General features: G+C 41.8%; 1 protein-coding gene across 1 annotated transcript in view; it reads left to right on the top strand.

Moving 5' to 3' along the window:
* The window catches only part of STAB2 (stabilin 2), an 82,635-nt gene that overhangs the window by 36,112 nt on the left and 25,083 nt on the right, over positions 1-21,440 (top strand). The window contains exons 27-43 of the mRNA XM_064729959.1: positions 675-722; positions 2,951-3,087; positions 3,442-3,556; positions 4,278-4,355; positions 4,489-4,581; positions 4,702-4,809; positions 7,607-7,738; positions 8,787-8,912; positions 9,211-9,267; positions 10,082-10,177; positions 11,284-11,479; positions 12,451-12,546; positions 13,878-13,923; positions 14,952-15,028; positions 17,029-17,154; positions 18,449-18,522; positions 19,846-19,917. Coding sequence (XP_064586029.1) covers positions 675-722; positions 2,951-3,087; positions 3,442-3,556; positions 4,278-4,355; positions 4,489-4,581; positions 4,702-4,809; positions 7,607-7,738; positions 8,787-8,912; positions 9,211-9,267; positions 10,082-10,177; positions 11,284-11,479; positions 12,451-12,546; positions 13,878-13,923; positions 14,952-15,028; positions 17,029-17,154; positions 18,449-18,522; positions 19,846-19,917 — 1,677 coding nt within the window. The remainder of the gene's footprint in view (positions 1-674; positions 723-2,950; positions 3,088-3,441; positions 3,557-4,277; positions 4,356-4,488; positions 4,582-4,701; positions 4,810-7,606; positions 7,739-8,786; positions 8,913-9,210; positions 9,268-10,081; positions 10,178-11,283; positions 11,480-12,450; positions 12,547-13,877; positions 13,924-14,951; positions 15,029-17,028; positions 17,155-18,448; positions 18,523-19,845; positions 19,918-21,440) is intronic.

Below are 21,440 nucleotides of genomic sequence, written 5' to 3'. Positions count from 1 at the left end.
ATCTGGGAGCACCAAGCAGTCAACTCTCCCAAAGTTTTGCCCTGCAGTCTGTCTCAGTGGAAATGATCAGTTTATCATGTTGAAACAAACTGTGCTGACCCACAGGCAGATAAAAGCAAAGCAAGTCAATTGGTGAAATAAATATGCATTTAACAGCACAGGAAAAATGAAAGTGTCCTCAGTCTCAGCTCCTGGCAATAATCTCACATGGCTCTCAGCACTACCTGCCACCTCTGCTTATACTATCATCTATCTCTGTTCTAAGTACCCTGGCAGAATAAGGGCTGGGTGATGTACAAATATAAGATGCTGTACAAATATCAGCTAAAGCAACATATATTCCAATCAATTTTGCATGGAGTTAAGGGAAGAATTAAGTTTAAAGTTACAGGAAATTAATGCTGAGCCTGGGGTCAGTACACAATACCTACCAAGGTCAGGTACACACCTAAGCAACCCATGGCCTGATTTTCAAGAATTGATAATTCACCTTTTCCATTACCAGAAAGTATTAAAAAAACCCCAAAAATATTAATTCCATCCCTTTTCACACATCCTCCTCCTCCATGTCACATCAGCCAGGCCAGACAAGGTGGGTTGCCCCACAGTCAGGAGCACTTTAGTACAGCTAATTATAACTTAGAAACTCATTGATCTCTCTTCTCTTTCATCAGGAGCTATCCACTCTGTCAGAAGCAGCTGCTTTTAACCAGTGGGTTAATGTAAGTACACTTCATGATTAATTTCTGCAGTATGTTCAAGTTTGCAGAAATACATGAATCTTGTGGTGTTTAGAAATGGGAGCCTCACAGCAATATTTCCATCACAGAGAGAAAGCTGAAAATCTGCAGACACATCAGGGTGCCTTTCCCTGAATGTCTCCAGGGATGAGTCATCCACCATACTCCTAAGCAACCTCTTCAGTGCTTCATCACCCTCATTGTTAAAAAAAAATTTATTTCTAAGATCAAACCTAAATCAACCCTTTTTCAGTTTGGAACCATTGTACCTTATTCTTTTGCAAAAGGTCCTACTAAAAAGTCTGCGCCACCTTTCTTACAAGATCCCTGTAAGTGCTGAAAGGCCACAAAAGGTCTCCCTGGAGTCTTCTTTTCTCCAGGCTGAACAACCTCAGTGAGGAAAGATTAACTTGTCTGGCTCCAGATTATGGAGGAAGCACCAAAGTAGGTTTCAAACCCCAAAGTTCTGGACATACTAAAAATCTACTTTCTATTTTCACATGCCATCATTTATTACTGGAGCAGCAGTAACATTAAGGTCCTACCCCACTGTGATTGGAACCGTATCAATAAAGATCAAAACTGGCTGCTCCCAAGAGAACTGAAACCCTAAATGTAAGGAGTGTTCAGCAAATACCTGGTGAACAAGAAAGGACAGTGATGTGCTAATGAACAGCATCAGAAGTCCCGGCACATCAGCTGCTTTAAGGCTTTTCAAAGGTAGATGACTTGGGGATCATTAAAGTACATAACTGCAAGGAACACCTCAGGGGGCTTCTTAAGAGAGCTCCACGTGGTTAATTCAGGTTAGTTTTCTGCCTGGCCCTGAGCTCAGATTGTGGCACTGGACACTGAAGAGAGAAACGAAAGAATTTAAAAAATGGGCACAATAAGAAATGCTATTCTCCTGCTAATATGCTCTTTAGATAATGGGGGAACAAAACATCGGGAAGATTCTGTGTAATCTGTTGAAACTGATGTGGAAATTTCTGCTACACTTCAGAGAAATGCTATCACTTCAAATAAACACTGGTAACTACAAACATGAGCAAAATAGGCAGGCATATCCATCTGGGGGTTTTTAACTTTGTACTTGAGCAGGAATGTGATGTTTACCACTTTTCATAACCAAATTCTTTTCTTGCTGCTCAGGAAGGATGAGAAGGGGAGGTTTGTTACTCTTTCTATATTTAAATATTTGGAAGGTGATAGGGATGATGGCTAGGAAGAAAGATGATCTTAACAGACACAAAATCCCCAGCTATTTAAGGGAGCTGATTTCCCTTCTTGATTCAAAACCCAATATGGGTAATGAAGGATAATCCAAAACAGCTACCAGCTGCAAAGAGGTAGATCCCAAGCTCATATTGCTCCCTCAAGTTTTGCAATATCAAAAATGGCAAGCTGTGCATCCTATGAAAAGCTTGGAGAACCCAATCTTCAGCAAGATCACATGTAAATATTTAGCTTTCTATTTTTCACTAAAAAAAAATAATTCCACACAACTGGAAAAATCCTCTCCAGTGGAAACTCTTCCCATCCTTAAGGCAGATAAAAACATGGAAGATTAATTAATTCATGCATGCTACAGATCTCACAATCCCCATCTAAAATTAGAGCTGTCATCAGCAAGCTCCACTGCAGTGCTAGTGGACACAGATAACTCTTGGATATCTGGGAAAAAATCCCAGCCATGTGAAATAGTCTTATTCTAAAAGGGAATACACTGTGTCATGGGAGTTTCTTATATCATGGTTCATAGTCCTTCCATCTATTGAACAGCATGGAGTGCTCTGGAAGAGTGAATTACTTGAATTTATTAGTAACCACTAGCTCTATCAACTCCATTTATCACCACTATTAAAAAAAAAAAAAACAAAACCCTCAAGTGCATAATTCAAAACCTATGAGACAGGCTAACTTTTGTGGAGATCAAGTTATGGATGTCATCATAAAAACCAATTCTGACCTGGACGTTATTTCTGCCCTTGCAATGCTGGCAATCTATTCTGCAAAAAGCAGACACTCGTTTTCCATTTTTGTGCAGCTGCAAGTGCTATTGTTCAAGTCATTGCTCAGTATAATAGCTTTTCCCTTTCCAGGCTGGTCACAAAGCACGTCACATACTCCACCTTTCTTCAAATGTCACCAGCTACTATTTATAGCCCATCCTTGGAATGAATTATTTCACCCTCTTTACTTCCATGCAGGAGGCCAAGATAAACTCAGTGTTGTCCACCAGCTCAAACCTGACTGTCCTTGTGCCTTCTCTGCAAGCCATTGAGAACATGGATGAGGATGAGAAAGCCTTCTGGATGTCAAAAAGTAACATTCCAACTCTCCTTAAGTACGTTCATGGTTTGGAGGTTTGGCTTTTTAAGTTAACTGTTTTTATGCTAAACAAGCCTTTGGTAAGCCACTAGAGCAAGACAAGTATTTTGATTTTAAAGGAAGGGCATAGAACTCTCCTTCTAGTTCCAGTGGCATATAAATCTCTGTAGCAAGGCCACTGGAAAAAAAGGCATTACTTATATTATGTTTAAAGGTTGAACTAAGATAAAAACATGGCTAAACAAGGTATTGTAGAAGGAATTCCTGCTTAAAACTACCATTTGAGACACACTAAGCATGTTTACCTGAAATAAGACAAAGACAAAAGAGAGAAAATACAAAACCTTCAAATCCAGTTAATTTCCTTTAGGTATCATGTACTGACAGGAGCTTACAGCTTTGCTGATTTCCAGAATTTATCGTCCTCTGGCATGCTGCCAACATCGCTGCAGAGCAAATTCCTACACTTGTCTAAAGAAAATGGGGTGAGATGACCTGCAAACCACTGTGCTATCATACACCAAACCCTGGCCATCACTGCCACTGACTTTCTTGTACTACAAAACCACACACACATTATGTATTTTTTTAAAATACATGTCATAACATTAAAGGCATAGTTCAATTATACGGGTCCCTCTGGGAGAAACATTACCTTGTTTCTCTCCACCACTTTACATCACTGAAATTTGTCCACAATATTAATTATTTCTAATGCTGCTGCAAACACTGGACAGCTGTAACCAAGCAGAATGGCAGTCCTTGCCTGGAGCAGCCTGTGTGAGACAAATTATCACAAAGAGCATCAAGGAAACCAAATAACTTAATTTAGGGAACAGGGGAGGTAGGAGGAAGCAGTGATAACACACATCTCCACATATGCAACTTGATAGTCCTAAACCACCTGAGGGTATTTTTAATGGGGGTATTTAAATAAGTGACAGCCCTTCTCCCTTAGCCTGTTATCAGGTAAATTTCATGTTCTGAGGAGGATTTCCTGGAAATACTCAAGTCACACTTAAGCACTTCCAAGTCCCCTCCCCTGTGTGTGACTCTGAGGGTCACCCAGCCTCTGGTGTGGGTTAGGGGTGCCATAGCACATCCCCAGGCAAGCATTTGGGGAGGTATGAAATGTACAGGATGGGCTGCTGGGAAGCACCACCCCAACAAGGCCAAGGCAAAGCCTCTCTCCTCTCCTTTGTGCAGAACCTGACCCTCGAGGGCGCTCACTTTGTGGCCAGCGACATCGCATCCACCAACGGGGTCATTCACGTCATTGATAAGGTATCCAATATATCGATCAGGGTTTTTCTGCACCACAAAACTGTTAACCCCTGTGGAGAGCACTGTGCACAGAGCAGCATTGTGCCCTGCATGTGATGCCTGCAGGTGATGTGGGGTGTGTGCTCCCCTGCAGGTGCTGACCCCATTGCGCAGCGCTGTCCTGCCGAGGCTGCTGGCCCGCCTGGAGCAAATGCCCGACTACTCCCTCTTCAGGGGCTACATTATTGTAAGCTTTCACACCATGCTCACAGTGTTTCAGAGCAGAGGAAGCCCTCTGATTGGTTTGCATTTCAGACTACCAGTGGTCATTCTGATTTATTTATTTTTTTGATGTGTTTCACAACAGCAATACAACCTGTCTAACGAAATAGAAGCAGCAAACGCATACACAATCTTTGCCCCAAGTAATGATGCTATAGAAAATTACCTAAAGGATAAGAAATCTGCTACTTTGGTATGTATAAATCACAAGGCTTGTCCTAACAGCTCAGTATTTCATCTTTTTTTTCAAGTGGATGGGTTATGAGGACATAGATATAGGGAGATTTGTTTCCGAGAAATCCAGTAAATTAGGTTTTGTCTGTAACACCAAAGAAGTTGAAATGGGATGAATCTACCTATATTTTTATATATTTATATATTACCTATATTTTTTGTCAATCTCTCACCAACATATCTCTCCCAGCAGGAGCTCTGGGAGTCTCCTGCTTCAGAACAAGTGTAGAAGCCTTGGGAAACCCACACTAAATTTTGATATATAGAGAGTAACTTCTTTATTTTACAGTGAAATATGAATGTACTCTACCAACCAGGCATAAAAAACTTTTCCATTAAAGACAATTAAAAGTAGTCCTTAGTGACTGAGGATGCCCTTAAAGATTATATCTATAGATATATAGATATAAAAATAGAGCTAGCTAGATACAAAAATTACTCTAAACCCTCACAACAGTTTATTCCCCTGTAGGTTATTCAGGGATTTCCAAAGGAATAAGGAATAGGTATGGAAAGACCATAAAAACACTCATTAATATGCAACACTTGATGTCAAATGAACCTATGAAGTTCGGAGTCCTAAAAATCATCAGATTTTTCTCTGAAAAAAGCCTTGTCAGTAGATTTTTTTTTGGGGGGGGGGGGGGATTTTGAAAGAGGTTTTTTTTCATGTAAAGAAAGTCAGTACAGGAGGGACCAGAAAAAACACTGAAATGAATTTTTTAGGTGAACAAACTCCAGTCCCCTGACATCACTAATACCCATCATGAATAATGCCATGAAATACTGTGAGTCTTTCTTAAAACTATCCAGATGCTGGCCTTGTCACTCCTGCAGGAATGCTGAAGCAACACTCTCTCTGGAATCTGTACCCTGACATATTTACAAGTTCATACCTCCTTCTCAGCCTTTTTGGTTTCCTCCCAAGATAAGCTATCCTTTTTCTGCCTTATCCCAGCAGCTTTCTTCATATTGTCTCCAATTTGAAACAGCTTTATAGACTGCACATATCAAGAGCCACACACCTTGCAGAGGAACCTTCACCCATGATTTACCCAGTGGCTTTAATTCTTCCCTGTCTCTTCCAAAAACATTTATCCACACTTTATCCCTACTTGCATGGTCTCCATTTACAGTCAGGAAGCTGAGGAGCACAGGGCTCAAATGACTCATCCCAAACCATTTACCAACAACAGCAGAGCCATGGCAAATGTCCCACATTCACAAGTGATCAAGCTCCATCTGCTCAAATGGCTTTTGAACACTACTTTAGTTGTTTCTTGACACACCATCATTTCCGCATCACTACAAGAAGAATTTCTAATAAGCTTTGAGAGACACATTCCTATGAGACATCAATCCAAGTAAATATGGATTACACACATACAGAAAAATAATTTTCATTTCCACTACTCACCAATGTTTCTTCAATCTTTCTTCCATCCTCCCAACCTTGCCTGATGTGGCAATCTGAGAAAAGATAAAAATCAAAAAACAGCCATAAGGTTAAGTCTGCCTGAGGCTTAACCTCTTTGTGAAACACTTGGGAGAACTCTTTTGCAGAGTGAAGAGTTTGGCACAGGGAGAAGATCCCTTTTTTTTTTTTTGGCCCTGATGGGGCAGGATGCCCTAACTCTGCTGGTGATTAAAGACAGAAATCAAGATGGATCAGTGTTAGCTTTTCCTCCAATTCGTCAAAGTCAGGAGATTAAATAGGGCTGGACACTGATGGAGATTAGCTCCATCTTAATTCCCACTTTTTCATCTGCAAATATTTTTTGCCAAATATGTGGAACAAGGCCAGCCCTAAGAGATGTCAAGGCCACTCTTACTCTGTGGGCACAGCCAGGGACCATCACAAATCTCACATCCTGAAGATGCTTCATGCTTTCCCACACTTTTGAAGGAGCAGGAGCAGCATGGACATTCAGAATAAGGGAACAGTGAGCAGCAGGAATTCCCAAAAGGACATTTTTATTGCAAAGACAAAGTTGCAGCAGCACTGTCTGTTGGCTAGGCAGCACCTAAACTCCCCAAACACTCCAGCTTCTCTCACATTGGTCAGTCTCTCACCAACATATCCTGCTTCTGATTCCTCCTCCTAGTCAGGGAGAGCTCTGGGAGTCTTCTGCTTCAGGACAAGATGTAGAACCATTGGAAACCCACACTACATTTTGATGTATAGAGAGTAACTTCATCACTTTATAGTGCAATATGAAGGTACTCTACCAACCAAAAAGTTAGAAAACTTTTCAATTAAAGACAATTAAAAGCAATCTTTATTGACTAAAGAGGGAAGGAAGGGAGGGAAGGGAGGGAAGGAAAGGTTACTTGAAACACTCATCACAGTTTATTCCCCTATAGGTTATTCAGAGATACTCAAAGGAATACGTATGGAAAGACCATAAAACCACTCATGAATATGCAACCCTTCATGTCAAATGAACCCATGAAATTCAGAGTCCTAAAAATCATCTGACTTTTCCCTGAATTCAGCAGCCAGCCCTATGCACAGAAACACACTACAGGCTCAAGCAAACCTTGCTCCTCCCAGTTCTGTATCATTTCATCCTCCATGGCCAACAACATTTTCATTGTGGCAAGAATGCAGGCTGACCACAGGAGGAAATATGAAATAACCTACCCAGTGGAGAAGTTTCTCTTTGAATTCAGGCATTAAACCCTTTGGAAAATGCTATCCCTAGGAGGTTTTCCATCTTTATTAGCTAACTCTGAATGCAATTGTGTGTTGGCAGGATGAAGGCCAAATCCGCTACCACGTTGTGCTGGATGAGAAGCTCCTGAAGAACGACCTGCACAATGGCATGCACAGGGAGACCATGCTGGGCTTCTCCTACCAGGTTGGGTTCTTCCTCCACAACAGCCAGGTACTGCTGTCTGCACTTGCTGGGAGAAACCAGTTTCCTGCTTTTTTTACAAACCCAGCTTCAGCTTTAAACTGACATGGAGTCAAAAGGAGCTGTGCATCCCCCATTAGCTTCTGTGACTCAGCAGCACAAAAGTTGTCCCCTAAATGCAAGGCCTGTCCCAGACCAGTTTAATTCAAAGTCAGCCTTGAAGGTATCTTTGATTGAATTTGATTTCAGTTGTGCTGTTCACATTTAAAACTGAATTTTAGGTATCAGTCTCTAGCAACTTCAAGCCTGAGTTCCAGAGCAGTCATTAATCTGACTTCCAAGGGCTATTAGAAACCTGCCCTCAATTATAAAACTTCAAATAAAACTTTTCATAAAATTAGTTTTATTATTTCAATTTTCTGTGGATTCACTCCACTTTCAGTCCTAAGAACTCAAAGCTCTGTGCAACAAATATGAATTGCCTTTCAATACCACTCATGGAAAAATCAGGCACAGCAAGATTAAGAGACAGGGCCAGGAAGGGAGCTTGGTCCTCCTTCTCTGTCCCAGAAGTCCCTGTGGGCATAGGCAAAGGAAGACAAAGCTTCCACAGATATTTCAGCCCTGCTCTTTGCTCTGCCCACAGCTGAGCCTTGAAAAATCACCTGCAGTGGGACTTGCTGGTGAGGGCACAATAGGAGTGCTGGGTAGCACTGAGATGATGGAAGCCCTCCTTGAAAGAGCAGCCTCTGTTAGGGTTTCCTTGAAGCCCCACATGCCCCAGAAACAGCAAACCCATCTTTTGGCACACCTTAGGCTCCTCCTCCATAGCCTTTACTCCCCTTGGGAAAAGCTGCTCTGCCAAATCCCATTGCTCAGAAGTTTCAACAGGCTGCAAGTCATCCCATGCCCTCCAGCTGGAATATTGAGTGAGTGCCTGAGGCTAACTCCCTTTGTTGGTTTTCCTTAGGTGACCCCTTGTGCATTTCTCTCTTTCTTCCATCTCCTATCTGCTCAGGTTGCCACAGAGCCATGGGACACCTCTGCTGCTCTCTAACTGGTTGCATGTCTCTTGCAGCTGTACATAAATGATGCTCCTATAAGCTATGCAAATGTTGCCACGGACAGAGGAATTATTCATGGACTGGGAAAGGTGCTGGAAATCCAGAAGAACAGATGTGATATCAATAATACTGTGATCATTGTAAGTGATAGAAGTTCATAGAGAACCTTAAATTCCTCAGGGAGACCTACAGCCAAACAAAGCTCAAAAGTATAGGATATGTAATACTACTTCCCAGCAAGGAAGTAGTATCACATTTTCCACAAAGAATATTCCTACCAGAATTCTTAGCATCTCTTAAGACAACTTTTGTCCTGAAATCAGTGTTCTGACAGCCTGGATAAACTTAGAGTAGCTCTGAATAAGAAATTTTTCTATGAAACAACCTCGCTGCAGCTCTGTACAGTCTATTAACCACCTCTCATTTGTGTTCCATAAGGAGAAGTGCAGAATTTGTTCACAACCATCAAGCTGTCCCCCAGGAACAAAAGAAATTGTAAGTATTTTTTCATTGATGTTAGAGTCGTTTGTTTCTCCATATCAAAACTGACAATATATGCATTCAATCCTATTTTTAATATAATTGTCTCAGTTTCACCAAAATACATAGTAGTTATCTCAGCCTGCTATATACATTGCTTATAGTCAAGACACTCAATCCACCCTGACCTCAGAGATTCTCCATTGGGATTACATGAGTATATTTTCCATTATTATTTATTTTTTAAAATTAATTATGCCCGTAATGGTATTCCAAAGCAGTTTAAGTCCAATCCACCTCAAAGTACTTGACTGGCAAAACCAAATTTAACTCCTCATGGGTAAAAAATATAATCCAACTCATTAACATTTCCTTTACAATGAACAGCTGGATGGACTCTTGTCTCAACCTCCTCTCAAATGTATATTGAGATCAGTCTTCCTTCAGCAAACAATCTTTCCCCAGTTGTGTTCAGACCTAGAAGATAATTTTACAACAGCTGTTTTTGAACAACTTCATAACTTGGTTTTCTAAGAAGAATTAGATCAGAAAAGGTGAAAAATGAAAAAAAAAGTTTATAAAACCTTTGAAGAGCATCTATTCAGTTCTGAGCAAAGGCAATTTTAGCAATCTTTAAAACTCCACAGGACATTGAGTTAAACTGATCATATGTTCATTTCTATTTCTAAAAGCATTTCCTTCATTTTAGTTGTGAATGTGTGAGTCAGTGCACAGCATGCACACAGTTAATGTCCCATTTATTATCATATTTGAAAGTAGCTGATCAATATTACTCAGAAGTGCATCTGTTTCTCCAATCTTTGCTCAGGCAGGGGTGAAGAAGTACTGCATCCTCACAGAAAACCACATGAGACAGTACACCATCCAGATTGGCTGCAAGCCCAAGTGTGCCAAAACCATCATTGTGAGTTCACTGCTTCTGTTGTGGTAAAAACCAGGAACCCCCTTCCCCGACCTTCATTCTCCTCATCATCCCCACTAAGCACACACAGCGTGCCAAGGCAGCTCCTGACTGGATATTTACTGACCTTTATTCTGGGCACAGCAGAGATTGGAAGGTTAAAGATTGATGAGAGCTGCAGCACACAAATTTCTGCATGTCCAGTGGTGCAGAGGGAGCACAGGCTTGGGAAGGGTGGACCTCTGCTTGCCACTAGCAATTCTCCACCTCTCCCGGAAGAGATGAAGGGCACCTGGGTCCCACAAAGGACTGGCAGTGTCAGCCTGTGTCCTGGCACATTGAGGAGTGTGCTCACAGACCAGCAGAGCTGATGTGCAGCTAAAAATCACAGAACCAAAGACTAGTTTGGGTTGGAAGGGACCTTAAAGACCATCTAGTCCCAACATCCTCTCCTCAACCAGGTTTCTCACAGCTCCCCACAAATTTGCCTTGAACTTCCAAGCATGGGACCACCCATAACTTCTCTGGGAAATCTGTTCCAGTGCTGCACTACAGTAAATAACTTTTTCCTAATACCCAATATAAACCCACCCTTGTTGTAGTGTACTGAATAGTTATCTAGTTATTTGCACTGGGTGTTTGGTAATTTGCACTGTCCACATGATTTGTATCCTACCACCACACAGTCTTCCCCTTTTTCCCCCCCTAAATGTCAGTGTTGGGGGTCTCTCCCTGGTTTATCCCTCCCCTCGCCCCTCCTCACTTGTATCCCCTTGGCTGTGTCCTCTTCCTCCGCTCCTCATTCCCCTGGGTTTAAAAGTCCCCTATGAGAAGGGGATGGCCTCTTTTCCACCTGGGCCCCTTTTCCATCTGGTGGGTCTCCTGGATATAAATTAGGACTTTTATCCCCACGTGAAGAAGAGCGCTTCTCGCCTTTTATCCATGTAAAATTGTGTGGGCTGTGGCGCACAGCCGGCCAGATTGGACCCAAACAGCCCAACCAGGCACGAAATCTTACACACCCACCCTCTTTCCCTATGCCTAAAACCTCCTGTAAAATTCCAGCTCTCCCTGCTTGCCCCCTCAGCCCAGCGTTTGTGTCTTTGCAGAGCAGGGAGTGCTGCGCGGGCTTCTTCGGCGCGCAGTGCCAGCCGTGCCCGGGGAAAGCCGGGAGCGCCTGCTTTGGGAACGGCGTGTGCCTGGATGGCATCAACGGCACGGGCACCTGCCAGTGCCAGGAGGGCTTCGAGGGCACGGCCTGCGAGAGCTGCAGCCCAGGCAGATACGGCCGAGGCTGTGATCAAGGTACCCAGCACCCCAAACACACCCCAAACCTTCCCCTTCTATCCTCTAACCACGTTCGGTCCAGGTTCCAGGAAGGTACAGCACTTCCTAATAGCCCAGGCTTAAAAACATCTTTTCTTTCCCCATTATGGTGCTGTCTTTCTAATCCCTAGGCTGGAGACAGGGCTTTCTACTCTGTCACACCACAGACTTAGAAAAGAATCCAGCAGGAACCATCCAGGGGTCTAAACCTTCCCCTTTTATCTTCTAACCCTGTTCAGTCCAGTTTCCAGAAAGGTACAGCACTTCCTAATAGCCCAGGCTTAAAAACATCTTTTCTTTCCCCATTATGGTGCTGTCTTTCTAATCCCTAGGCTGGAGACAGGGCTTTCTACTCTGTCACACCAGACTTAGAAAAGAATCCAGCAAGAACCATCCAGGGGTCTAAACCTTCGCCTTTTATCTGATAACCTTGTTCAGTCCAGAAAGGTACAGCACTTCCTAATAGGCCAGGCTTGTTAACATCATTAACCCCTTTTCCAGGGACAGTGGCTTCCCCTTTTATCTTATAACCATGTTCAGTCCTGGTTCTAGAAAGGTATAGCACTTCCTAATAGTCCAGGCTTAAAACCATATTTTCTTTCCCCATTATGGTGTTTGTTTTCTAATCCCTAGGCTGGAGACAGGACTCTCTACTCTGTCACACCACAGACTTAGAAAAGAATCCAGCAAGAACCATCCTCTGTAGCACTGCTACTCTTAATCAACTCTTTCCCATTAAAATACAGTTTCAGACCCAGCATTTGGGATTAGAGGCAATATAACCACAGCTTGCATTTAAAGTTATTGGCAAAACCAAAGGGCACAAGACAGCACCTTTCTCCAAAAAGCCTAGAGCAGAAGGTGCCATCAGCAGGTGATGTCTGGGCCAGCCCTGCTGCCCACATTGCCACACTTTCAGGGACAGTGGCTTGTCCCCATCTCTCCCACAGTGTGCACTTGTGTCCATGGGAAATGCAGCAGCGGGATTGACGGGGATGGCTCCTGTGAATGTGACGTTGGCTGGAGAGGAGTGACCTGTGACACTGGTGAGTGCCCTGCCTCTTTCCTTCTGAGCTAAAAGGTGAGCATTTCAGAAAATGACAGAGCTACAGCCACAATCAGATCCCAGGGCAGCTTCCCAAATGTGGGTCACATGCCTGTGTTACGGCATTTAATTACTGCACTATTAGAGACCTGGTTGAGACAACACTCATGACACTGAAACGCTTACTTAGCCATTTCTCTACCTGTGTCAGCCTCTATCTCCCCCAAAAAATTATCCCATTTATTAAAGCTATATGTTTTCCAGAGCAGGGTCACCCAGCACATTTTGACCCTCCGATCAAAAACCTCTCAAGTGCTTCTGAAAGTTGATTTAGCTACACAACACCAGATATTAAATTATGTTCTTGTTAATGTGATAAAAAATAATTACTAAATAAATTTGTGCTGGCTTAATACATATATCCAATCAAATTATATTCTATTTATACATAATTAAAATGCACTCTGTATCTAAAATTCTAGCTATAATAGTATGAAATTTTAAAATGTTGCAAGCACATTTACAATAGCATTCAAGATCAGTTTTAAATTTTCCCAGGGAAAAATTATTAATAATTTCAGTTTTGTAAGAGGGTTGCTATATATGCTCTGAGAAAACTTTCAGCTCCTTTAGAAAATCTACCCTTATGTCATTCCAATATTATACAAGACTCACCAGAGTAAATACAGGTAAATAACAGGTGAAATGTTTTCCTGGCAATATGACACAACTCTTCCCTGCAAATTAATTTAAGTGGTATCCACTGATCTATACAGATTCTACAGGTGGAGTCTTACTGTATTTGTTGGCAGGAATGATGAATCTGACTATGTTTTCAGAAGGCAAATTTATACACTTTATGATGTTATAGTATATTAAAAATACTATACTATACTAAAGAATAGAGAAAGAATACTTACTAAATGCTAAAAAGATAATAATAAAAACTCGTGACTCTTTCCAGAGTCTCAACACAGCTTGGCCCTGATTGGCCAAAGAGTTAAAACAACTCACAGTAAAATATAATAAAACAATTACTTGTAAGTAAACAATCTTTAAACACATTCTAAAAAAGCAAAACACAAGAAAAACAAATGAAGGAAAAATTGTTTTCTTTTTCTCTGAAGCTTCTCAGCTTCCCAAGAGAAAAATCCTAAGCAAAAGAATTTTTCCAAAAAGTGTCAATGCCACAGAATCTCTATTGAGACTGAGAGCAGTTGTCTGGAACTCAGCCCCTAGCTCCATATGGTGGGAACAAAAGACTCTGAATCCAGAAGGATGTTGACCCAAAAGGTTCTGATCCCTGCTTTTTTTTTTTTTTTCCACTTGCAGAAATCAAAGATGACGCATGTAATGCCTCGTGCCACACCAGTGCTAAGTATGTATGAAATATACTCATTTAGGGGAGAGGGGAGAAAAAAGGCACCTCTTGCAAGGCAAAAATCAAGTCCACCTTCCTCATGACTTCTTATCTCTGAGATATGCTGCTGAGGAGCAATGTAAATCTAATGTATGTGGTGATGAGGCCAGACAGTTCAAACATCTCTTCATATCCAAATAACACAAAAATGCTCTCACCAGTCCAACACCAATATTGGGACACTAACTAGTTTTCAGAGGAGCAAGTGAGCCCCATTGAGCCATTTCCTGAAATCCATCTCTCCCCTCACCACTGACCAGGCAGCAGGATTTACACTAGTCAAGACATCTCAAAAAAAAACCAAGGAAAACTAGTTGGGAAGACTCCTAATTTTTAGCCACAGCTCTTCTCTAGGAGCTGAGAAACCAGAAGGGCAAAGCCCCTTTTTCCCAGATGTAGTTCATTCTCTCCCCTGTGTGTTTATGACCTTCAGTTCACAGCAGCAATATTTTACCAGGATTTTTTGGCAAAACTTCACTCTCAGATTGGCTCATGGGGACCCCACACATTCTGGAATCAAGACTGTGTTTCTGACAGAAGCAGATTGTTCCTCTCTTGTGTATTTTTCATCTACTGACACACACCTGTAGGTCTCAGGATAGGTGCAGTCATGGCAGGAGTATGGGGCAATGATGAATTCTGCTGGCTGTTTCCCCCCATAAATTGGGTACACACAGACAAAAATTTTGCACAGAGTTTTGGGTGAGTATACATGTAGTTCTGCACAAAAAAAAATAGGATATTCAAACACCAAAGCATGGAATTCTATTACCTAAAATAATACACCCAAAACACATTTGAAAAGCTTGGTGCAGCTAGGTCCATTTTTATGGTTTTAGCTACCTCTTACTGTATGGTTAAACTCCTTGTAATTTCTATGCAACATTACCTTCAGAAACACTCACAAAAACAAGGGCTGTACAAAAGACCTGCCCAATTTTTTTTCCTCTCTGTTAAATGATGCCTCTCTCCTTTTATTTCTTTAGCTGCCTCCTCCTATCAAATGGCACTGCCTATTGCAAGTGTGCAGCTGGCTTTGAGGGGAACGGGACATTCTGCACAGGCAAGTGAACTTTGTTTCTTCCCTTTGAAAAATAATTTAAAAAAATAAAAAAACCAAAGAATGCTTGAAGCACTCTCTGGTCACAGTAGAGCTGGTGAGAGATGAGCAGTTCCCTAGGCACCAGTTAAAAAACAGGAATTGTTGCCAGGTCCCTCCAAACAAACAGCAGCCCAACAGGTGCAGATTCACAGCAAACAAAGGGCTCCAAACCTCCAAGTTGCGAGGCATTGTGCTCAGGGAGAGCAGAGAAAAGGGAACATGCTGTGCACAGCCCCAGCCCCATTGTTTGCAGAGTAATGAAACCTGGTTTGTGACTTTTACTCCCTTTCCCAACAAAGCCCAGCAAAGAGAGGCCAATTCAGGGCACAATAACACTTCCAGCTATTGGAAGCTGTGTAGCTCAACCATTTCCTCAGCTTTCTGAACTTGCTCAGATTTCTGGTGTGGCAAAATCCATTTCTTTAGATTAGAGAGATTTAAGAGACCTTTAAAAAGGGATAATAGCACCTTATGCTAGATGTTCCTCCAAAAATCTGGGTAATCCAAAACAGACTGCTCCCAGCTACAATAATCATAATTAATTATAATTTTTCTTAATTCTTAACTGATTAAAGTACTAATGTTTTTCAGACAGAAGCCTATTTTTCTACTTATTCACAATGGCTGGCAGTGTCCTAATCCCAGATTTTGCCACTCTTACTCTGCCTGCTTTAATTTTCTCTTCTGGCACAAAACAGACAAATCCATTTTAATCTGCTGGGGGTCAATTCCCCACGTGGAGGAAGAGCTGGGTGACACAGGTCACCCATAGTGACTCTAGTAGCAGAAAAACATGAAGTCCCTGGCCTGAAATTGATGGAAGAGCCATTTAGGGTCATTTGAAGCAAAACTTAAGGAAATTTTCAGGCTGATTTGAGTCACACTGAGGATCAGACAAGGCTCCCTTCTTGCTCTCAAGTTGTGAGCATCCAGCTCATCCAGAGCTGGAGGAGCAGTATGAGAATCCATCTGAATAAGAACCCACACTTGCTGTCACAGCAGGGCTAGGTGGTATTTTACTCTAGGCCTCCTGCAAGAGAAGTTATATGATCTGTGTGCAGAAAATTTCAAGCTCAGGGAACACTTAAATGGCTATTTAAACTAGAGATGAACATGGACTTATTTTTTTTCTGGTGTTTTGTTGAAATGGGCAGAACTGGAAGATGGAAAGTTATTGAAAGTCAGTCCTGGATGAATCCTAACATCCCAGACCATTTCAGCTTTCCCTTTGGAAATAATCATGGTATTAAACAACTGGGACTAATGAAATCTGTGGACTCCTAATGCAGAAAGACTCATTCAAAAAATGTTAGTAAATCTGTGGGGGTACCAGTTATCAGTTTTTCTGGGTCTGGATTGAAGGCACTTGAGACAGTAATTTGTGTTTGGACTCAAGTGTTTATTATTTCTTATCAGTAAAACAGTCCCACTACTGTGAGTTCTGCAGCTTTTCATTAGAAGGCACAAAATGGCCAACAATCTCTTGTTCCAAGGCCTTTTAAGACTAAACTATCCAATTAAGAACTGATACCTAGGTTATTTTCCCTTTTAACCCAGTAACTGATCCCACAGAGCTGCAATGCAGACTTTTCTGCCCAATTACAAAATGCCACCCAAACCCATGAAGAAGGATGAAGAAACAACCCAGGACAATACCCTGTGCCCTCCATCTTGCTTCCATCCACAACATACTAAAAATCCCTAAATTTCTCACCAAGTAATACACCTACACTACTCTGTAATCTATTTCACACTTTTGTGGATTCTAGTCTATCTTGAAATCTAGGAAATTTTCTCCCATGAATGAGGGTCAAAGTCAGAGCACCCCAGAACAGACAGAGAAATATTCCCAGTACCCTGGGTTTCCACATAAATCCCTTTAAAAATGAAGACAGATAATCATGAAAAGCAAGAAGCCGGTCCAGCACATTGGTCTAATCTCTGCTGCTGTCCCTGTCCAGCTATTGATGCTTGTGGGAGCAACAACGGGGGCTGCTCCTCCAAGGCAGAGTGCAGGAGAACAAGCCCGGGGAGCAGAGCCTGTGTCTGCAGCGCCGGCCACACCGGGGATGGCATCGTCTGCCTCGGTAAGCACAGCCCTGCCCTGCCTCTGCATCTCACTGCAAAGTCACAGTGTTGTAAATAAGACGCTCAACTAGGCCAATATTCAAGCAGCAACCAATTTATTCATTAATATGGTAAAGTATGAGCAATACAGCGCTGGGTACAGTGGGGCAAGTTTTCCCTCCAAGTCCACACCGATAGTTGAGGCTTACAGGTATTTATAGGGGTACTCCTCAGCTTTCTCAGCAGTTTCTTGTCCCAATTTTTATGTTACAATTCTATACACTATTGTGATTTAGTTTTTCTCAGGATGTATCCCAGAAAGGAGTATTCCAGGTGGTGGTGGTCCGGTTTCCAAAAGAAGAAAGATGAATCCCATCTGGTGAAGTCCAGCTCTCCAGATGTGGGTCCACCTTTTAATTGCAAGGACTATAAATCTCATAACAGTGATGTTCAGCTTCTCCTGGTCCAACTATAAATCCTTGAGTTGATGTTCATCTTCCTTTCTCAAGCTGCTTTTCTCTGTTTTATTAAGGCATGAGATAAGCATATTTCCTTTATGTATATTCCAAAGCCATAGTTTCAAGGATATAAGCAATATTCTAAAATTATACAAAAGGTTATTATTGCAGAATTCTTTAAGGCTTAACTACAAGCAAAGAGCAACAGCCTTAAAGCTTTAATTCCAACTCTCCTAAATCAACTGAGGTTAATTGCAAACAAAAGATAGGTTCAAAGGCTTTCTTCCATGCTTCACTTTCCTCAGTTATTATTAAAATTTGCAACTGTCTCATGGTCGGTCTCCACACATATCACAATCACAAATACACACATTGCATCTGCACGTGTCTGACACAAAACACAGCTTTGTATTTCACAACAGGAGAGAGGTTTCCTCTAGAGGGATGTTCCTCCTCCCACTCTGAGCCACAAGTGCAGCTTGCTGATACCACATCCCCTTTTCCTGCCACCTGGCTGGTACTACTTGGCACATCAGTGGCGTGGCACCAAAAATTATCAAACAACATCTACCCCTAGCAAGGATAACCCCATCTCCAGCAGCTTGATACACACATACTCCTCTGACCATCACAAAGAGACTTTTAGATATCTCACCTCCCGAGGTTTGGCTTCAGAAATGCTGCTGACAGAGCTTTAGCCTCCACCAAGACAACTGAAGACCAAGACCTAGACTAAGTAACTGAGGGAATCAATTTTGTCATAAATCTGCATTCCTACTCTGCTTTACTTAAAATTTATTCTCCTTGGGTTTTCAGAATTACTCTCTCTTTATTACACTGTTTCTGTTTTATAAAGAAATCAACCCTTGTCTGGTGAACAATGGTGGATGTGATAGAAATGCAGAATGCACACAGACTGGACCCAATCAAGTGAGTACTTTGTTAGTGAAGAAAAATAGGCTTAGTCAAATGTTTATTGTTGGGCAAAGAAAGATTTCCCCATGTCAACTTTGTTTTTAAGTGGAAAACTGAATTTCATAACAATTCTGAAAAGTATGTGCTTCCCTCAAAAAGGCATTTGAGGGGGAGTGCAGATAAACATGAAAAAAATCTATTTCAGTGAAAGAAATCCAAAACTGAAGAGGAAAGAAGTGTTTTGCTGTTTCAAGTGGTAGTTTTTCTCCTTTGGGAGGTTTTGATGTGAAAAGCTGTAAGTTTGAAAGTATTGCTAGAAGATGTTTCTTTATTGTTATAGAAACTGTCCATGGAAAAAAATCCAATTTGGATTAGCCCTTCTCCCTGCACTGTTCAAATGCATCCACAAGGAAAGAAAATGGCCTAAACCATAGCTCTTGCATGAGGTTTACAACATTCTGGAGCCCAATCACTCTTCTGCTGATCTCTAGAAGTAGTAGCTACAATCTGTTTATTTATTCTTCCTTACCTTGAAAACATAATTAACATCACAGCAATAACAACTTCCACTACAAAACCCCAGCACTGCAAAGGCAAAAATTACAGGATAGAAATGCATCTACTTTCTCTATGGCTGTCATTCATCCAGGAAATACATAAACACTACAATTAGACTCCCTCCCAGTTTTATTTCTGCTGCAGAAACCTCACTGAATTTTCAAATTACTACATATTAAATGTACATTCTAATTTCAGAACAATTATGAGTGAATTGGAGAATAAAATTCATTTCTTTGCAACTATTTTTCATCTTTGTGATAACTGCAAATGTAAAATGTATTAACCAGGAGAAAGTGTCAGCTACATTTCCACTGCATGGGAAGTTGCCAGTAACACACCACTCCAGGTGTGTTTTGAAGCTACTTTTCATCACTTAAAAAAAAAAACACAGGGGAAGGAAGGGGATGAGAGGGGAATACCAACCTATGCAAAAAACATGAGGGAAATAAATTAAGGGTTAAGCCTGTTTTGTCAACAAGACAATAACATGTAGATGTCAGAGGGGTCATTCCAAATGAACAGGACAGCAGAGAGGACAGGAAAAAAAAGGCAGAGCCTAATGAAAAATATTACTTGCCAATCTCAGTCTGTGGTTACTCATACTGGCTAAGAAACTGCTGTGGGAGACAATGTACTTTTAGCTTAATAAATTCCACATTATCTCACAATGAAATTATCTGGAAAAACGTAACCTGTATATTTGTGTGCTGAAAAAAAACCAAAAAAAAAATCATGCATTTTTCCATGTATGCTGTTTTTTCCGATTTTGCTGTGTAGGCAGTATGCAATTGTCTGAAGGGATATTCTGGAGATGGCAAAACCTGCACCTATATCAGTCTGTGCTCACAAGTGAGTATCCATTTAAGGAGACAATTTCAGGTCTCATTATAATCATTACACTTTTGGGGGTTGTATGCATTGTAAACTAAGTTAGGTGTGCTGAGAATCTATTTACATTAGCTTGGCTAATCTTTGAGTATTCTTGGTTCAGTACATGCTTTAGTGCTGTCACTATAGGAGAAACTAGAGATGCAGGAAGGGCTTTTTCTCAACTGCAACCAGGACATAAACATAAGTGAGGGCCTGGACTCATCATTGACTCTTAAATATCTCAGTTCAAATCCAATGCAGAAGACTACCCTGGTCCGTAGTGCCAAAACCTAAGTCAGCAAATTATTTGTCATTGAGAATTCCTACAAAAATCCAACAAAACCACTTCCTTCCACAACACCCAACCCAGGGCAAGCCATGGCATTGCTCATTCTGTGCCTCACTTGTCACTGCAGGCTGAAAATCATCCACATTTGTTCAGCACAAGCCACATATTGGCAGTCAGTGTGGCTGTCTGCACCAGCTGTACTACTCTGCCTCTTGGCAAGCTGCAGCAGGGACAGATCCACTCCTCTGTGTGCATTAATCCTCTGTGCTCTGAGCACAGCAACAACAATTCTCACCCTGCCAGCCTGGCCTCTCAGCTGGCTTTCTCTGACCTTGAAAGGTTGCAGAGATGAAAGAGCAAGGGCAAAAACACAACCTGGAGGAAGGCAAGTTTAAAGCTATGAGCCATTGCTCCCTATGACTTTGAATTCTCTTGCTTTTTTCCTGTGCTGTGTTCCAGCAGCTTTGATTCCACTTGACTAATTATGCCAGGCTAACTATGAGGTAAAAATAAGGATTATCTTGAGGAGCATTAATGTCATACCAGAGGCTAACCTGGCTTCACAATGACCAAACCTCTGTGCAAAAAAGCTTCACAGGTAGCCAAAGGTTTGCCTAAGCCAAGCCAAACCCACAGCAAATCCACCCAAACCCATTCCTTACAGCCAGGTGTCTCTCTGACCTGTCAGGCCCCACTGGCAGCTCCCAAAGGAGTTTCTGCTCCCATGAGAAAGGATCCCTGAGATGATCAGCAACAGAAAGGACACCATGAAACAAGTACAAGAAGAAAAAAACCAAGAAAGCTTTTCAATTTCCCCCTAATTTGATCTCAAACCCAGGATAAAAATTTATTTGCTAGCCAAGGTGGTAACAGAGGAGCACCTGTTTGTGATTGAGCAGAGCTGTGAGCCCCAACATGTTGCTCCTGGGTGAGGAATTTCTTGGTTTAGTACAGGGAGCTCTCTGGAGGCAGGCAGATGGGTGAGATGCATCCTCTGATCCAAGCCCATGCTGGACTCAGGTGCAGACAGGAGATGTTTTAGAAACAAGAACAAGGCAAGTCCCTGTTGCAGCTGACCTGGGCCATCAGACAGTCCTGACATTATGACAGTGCTATGCTCTGCCATAAAATCAGGCTCCTGGCACCATCCTAGTGATTTACAGTGTGTAAATAGTTCCCCTTAATAGTAATATAAAATATTATACGTTTATTT

Source organism: Zonotrichia leucophrys, chromosome 1A (genome assembly GCF_028769735.1).
Source record: "Zonotrichia leucophrys gambelii isolate GWCS_2022_RI chromosome 1A, RI_Zleu_2.0, whole genome shotgun sequence".
NCBI lineage: Eukaryota > Metazoa > Chordata > Aves > Passeriformes > Passerellidae > Zonotrichia > Zonotrichia leucophrys.
This window is presented reverse-complemented; position numbering and strand designations above follow the sequence as displayed.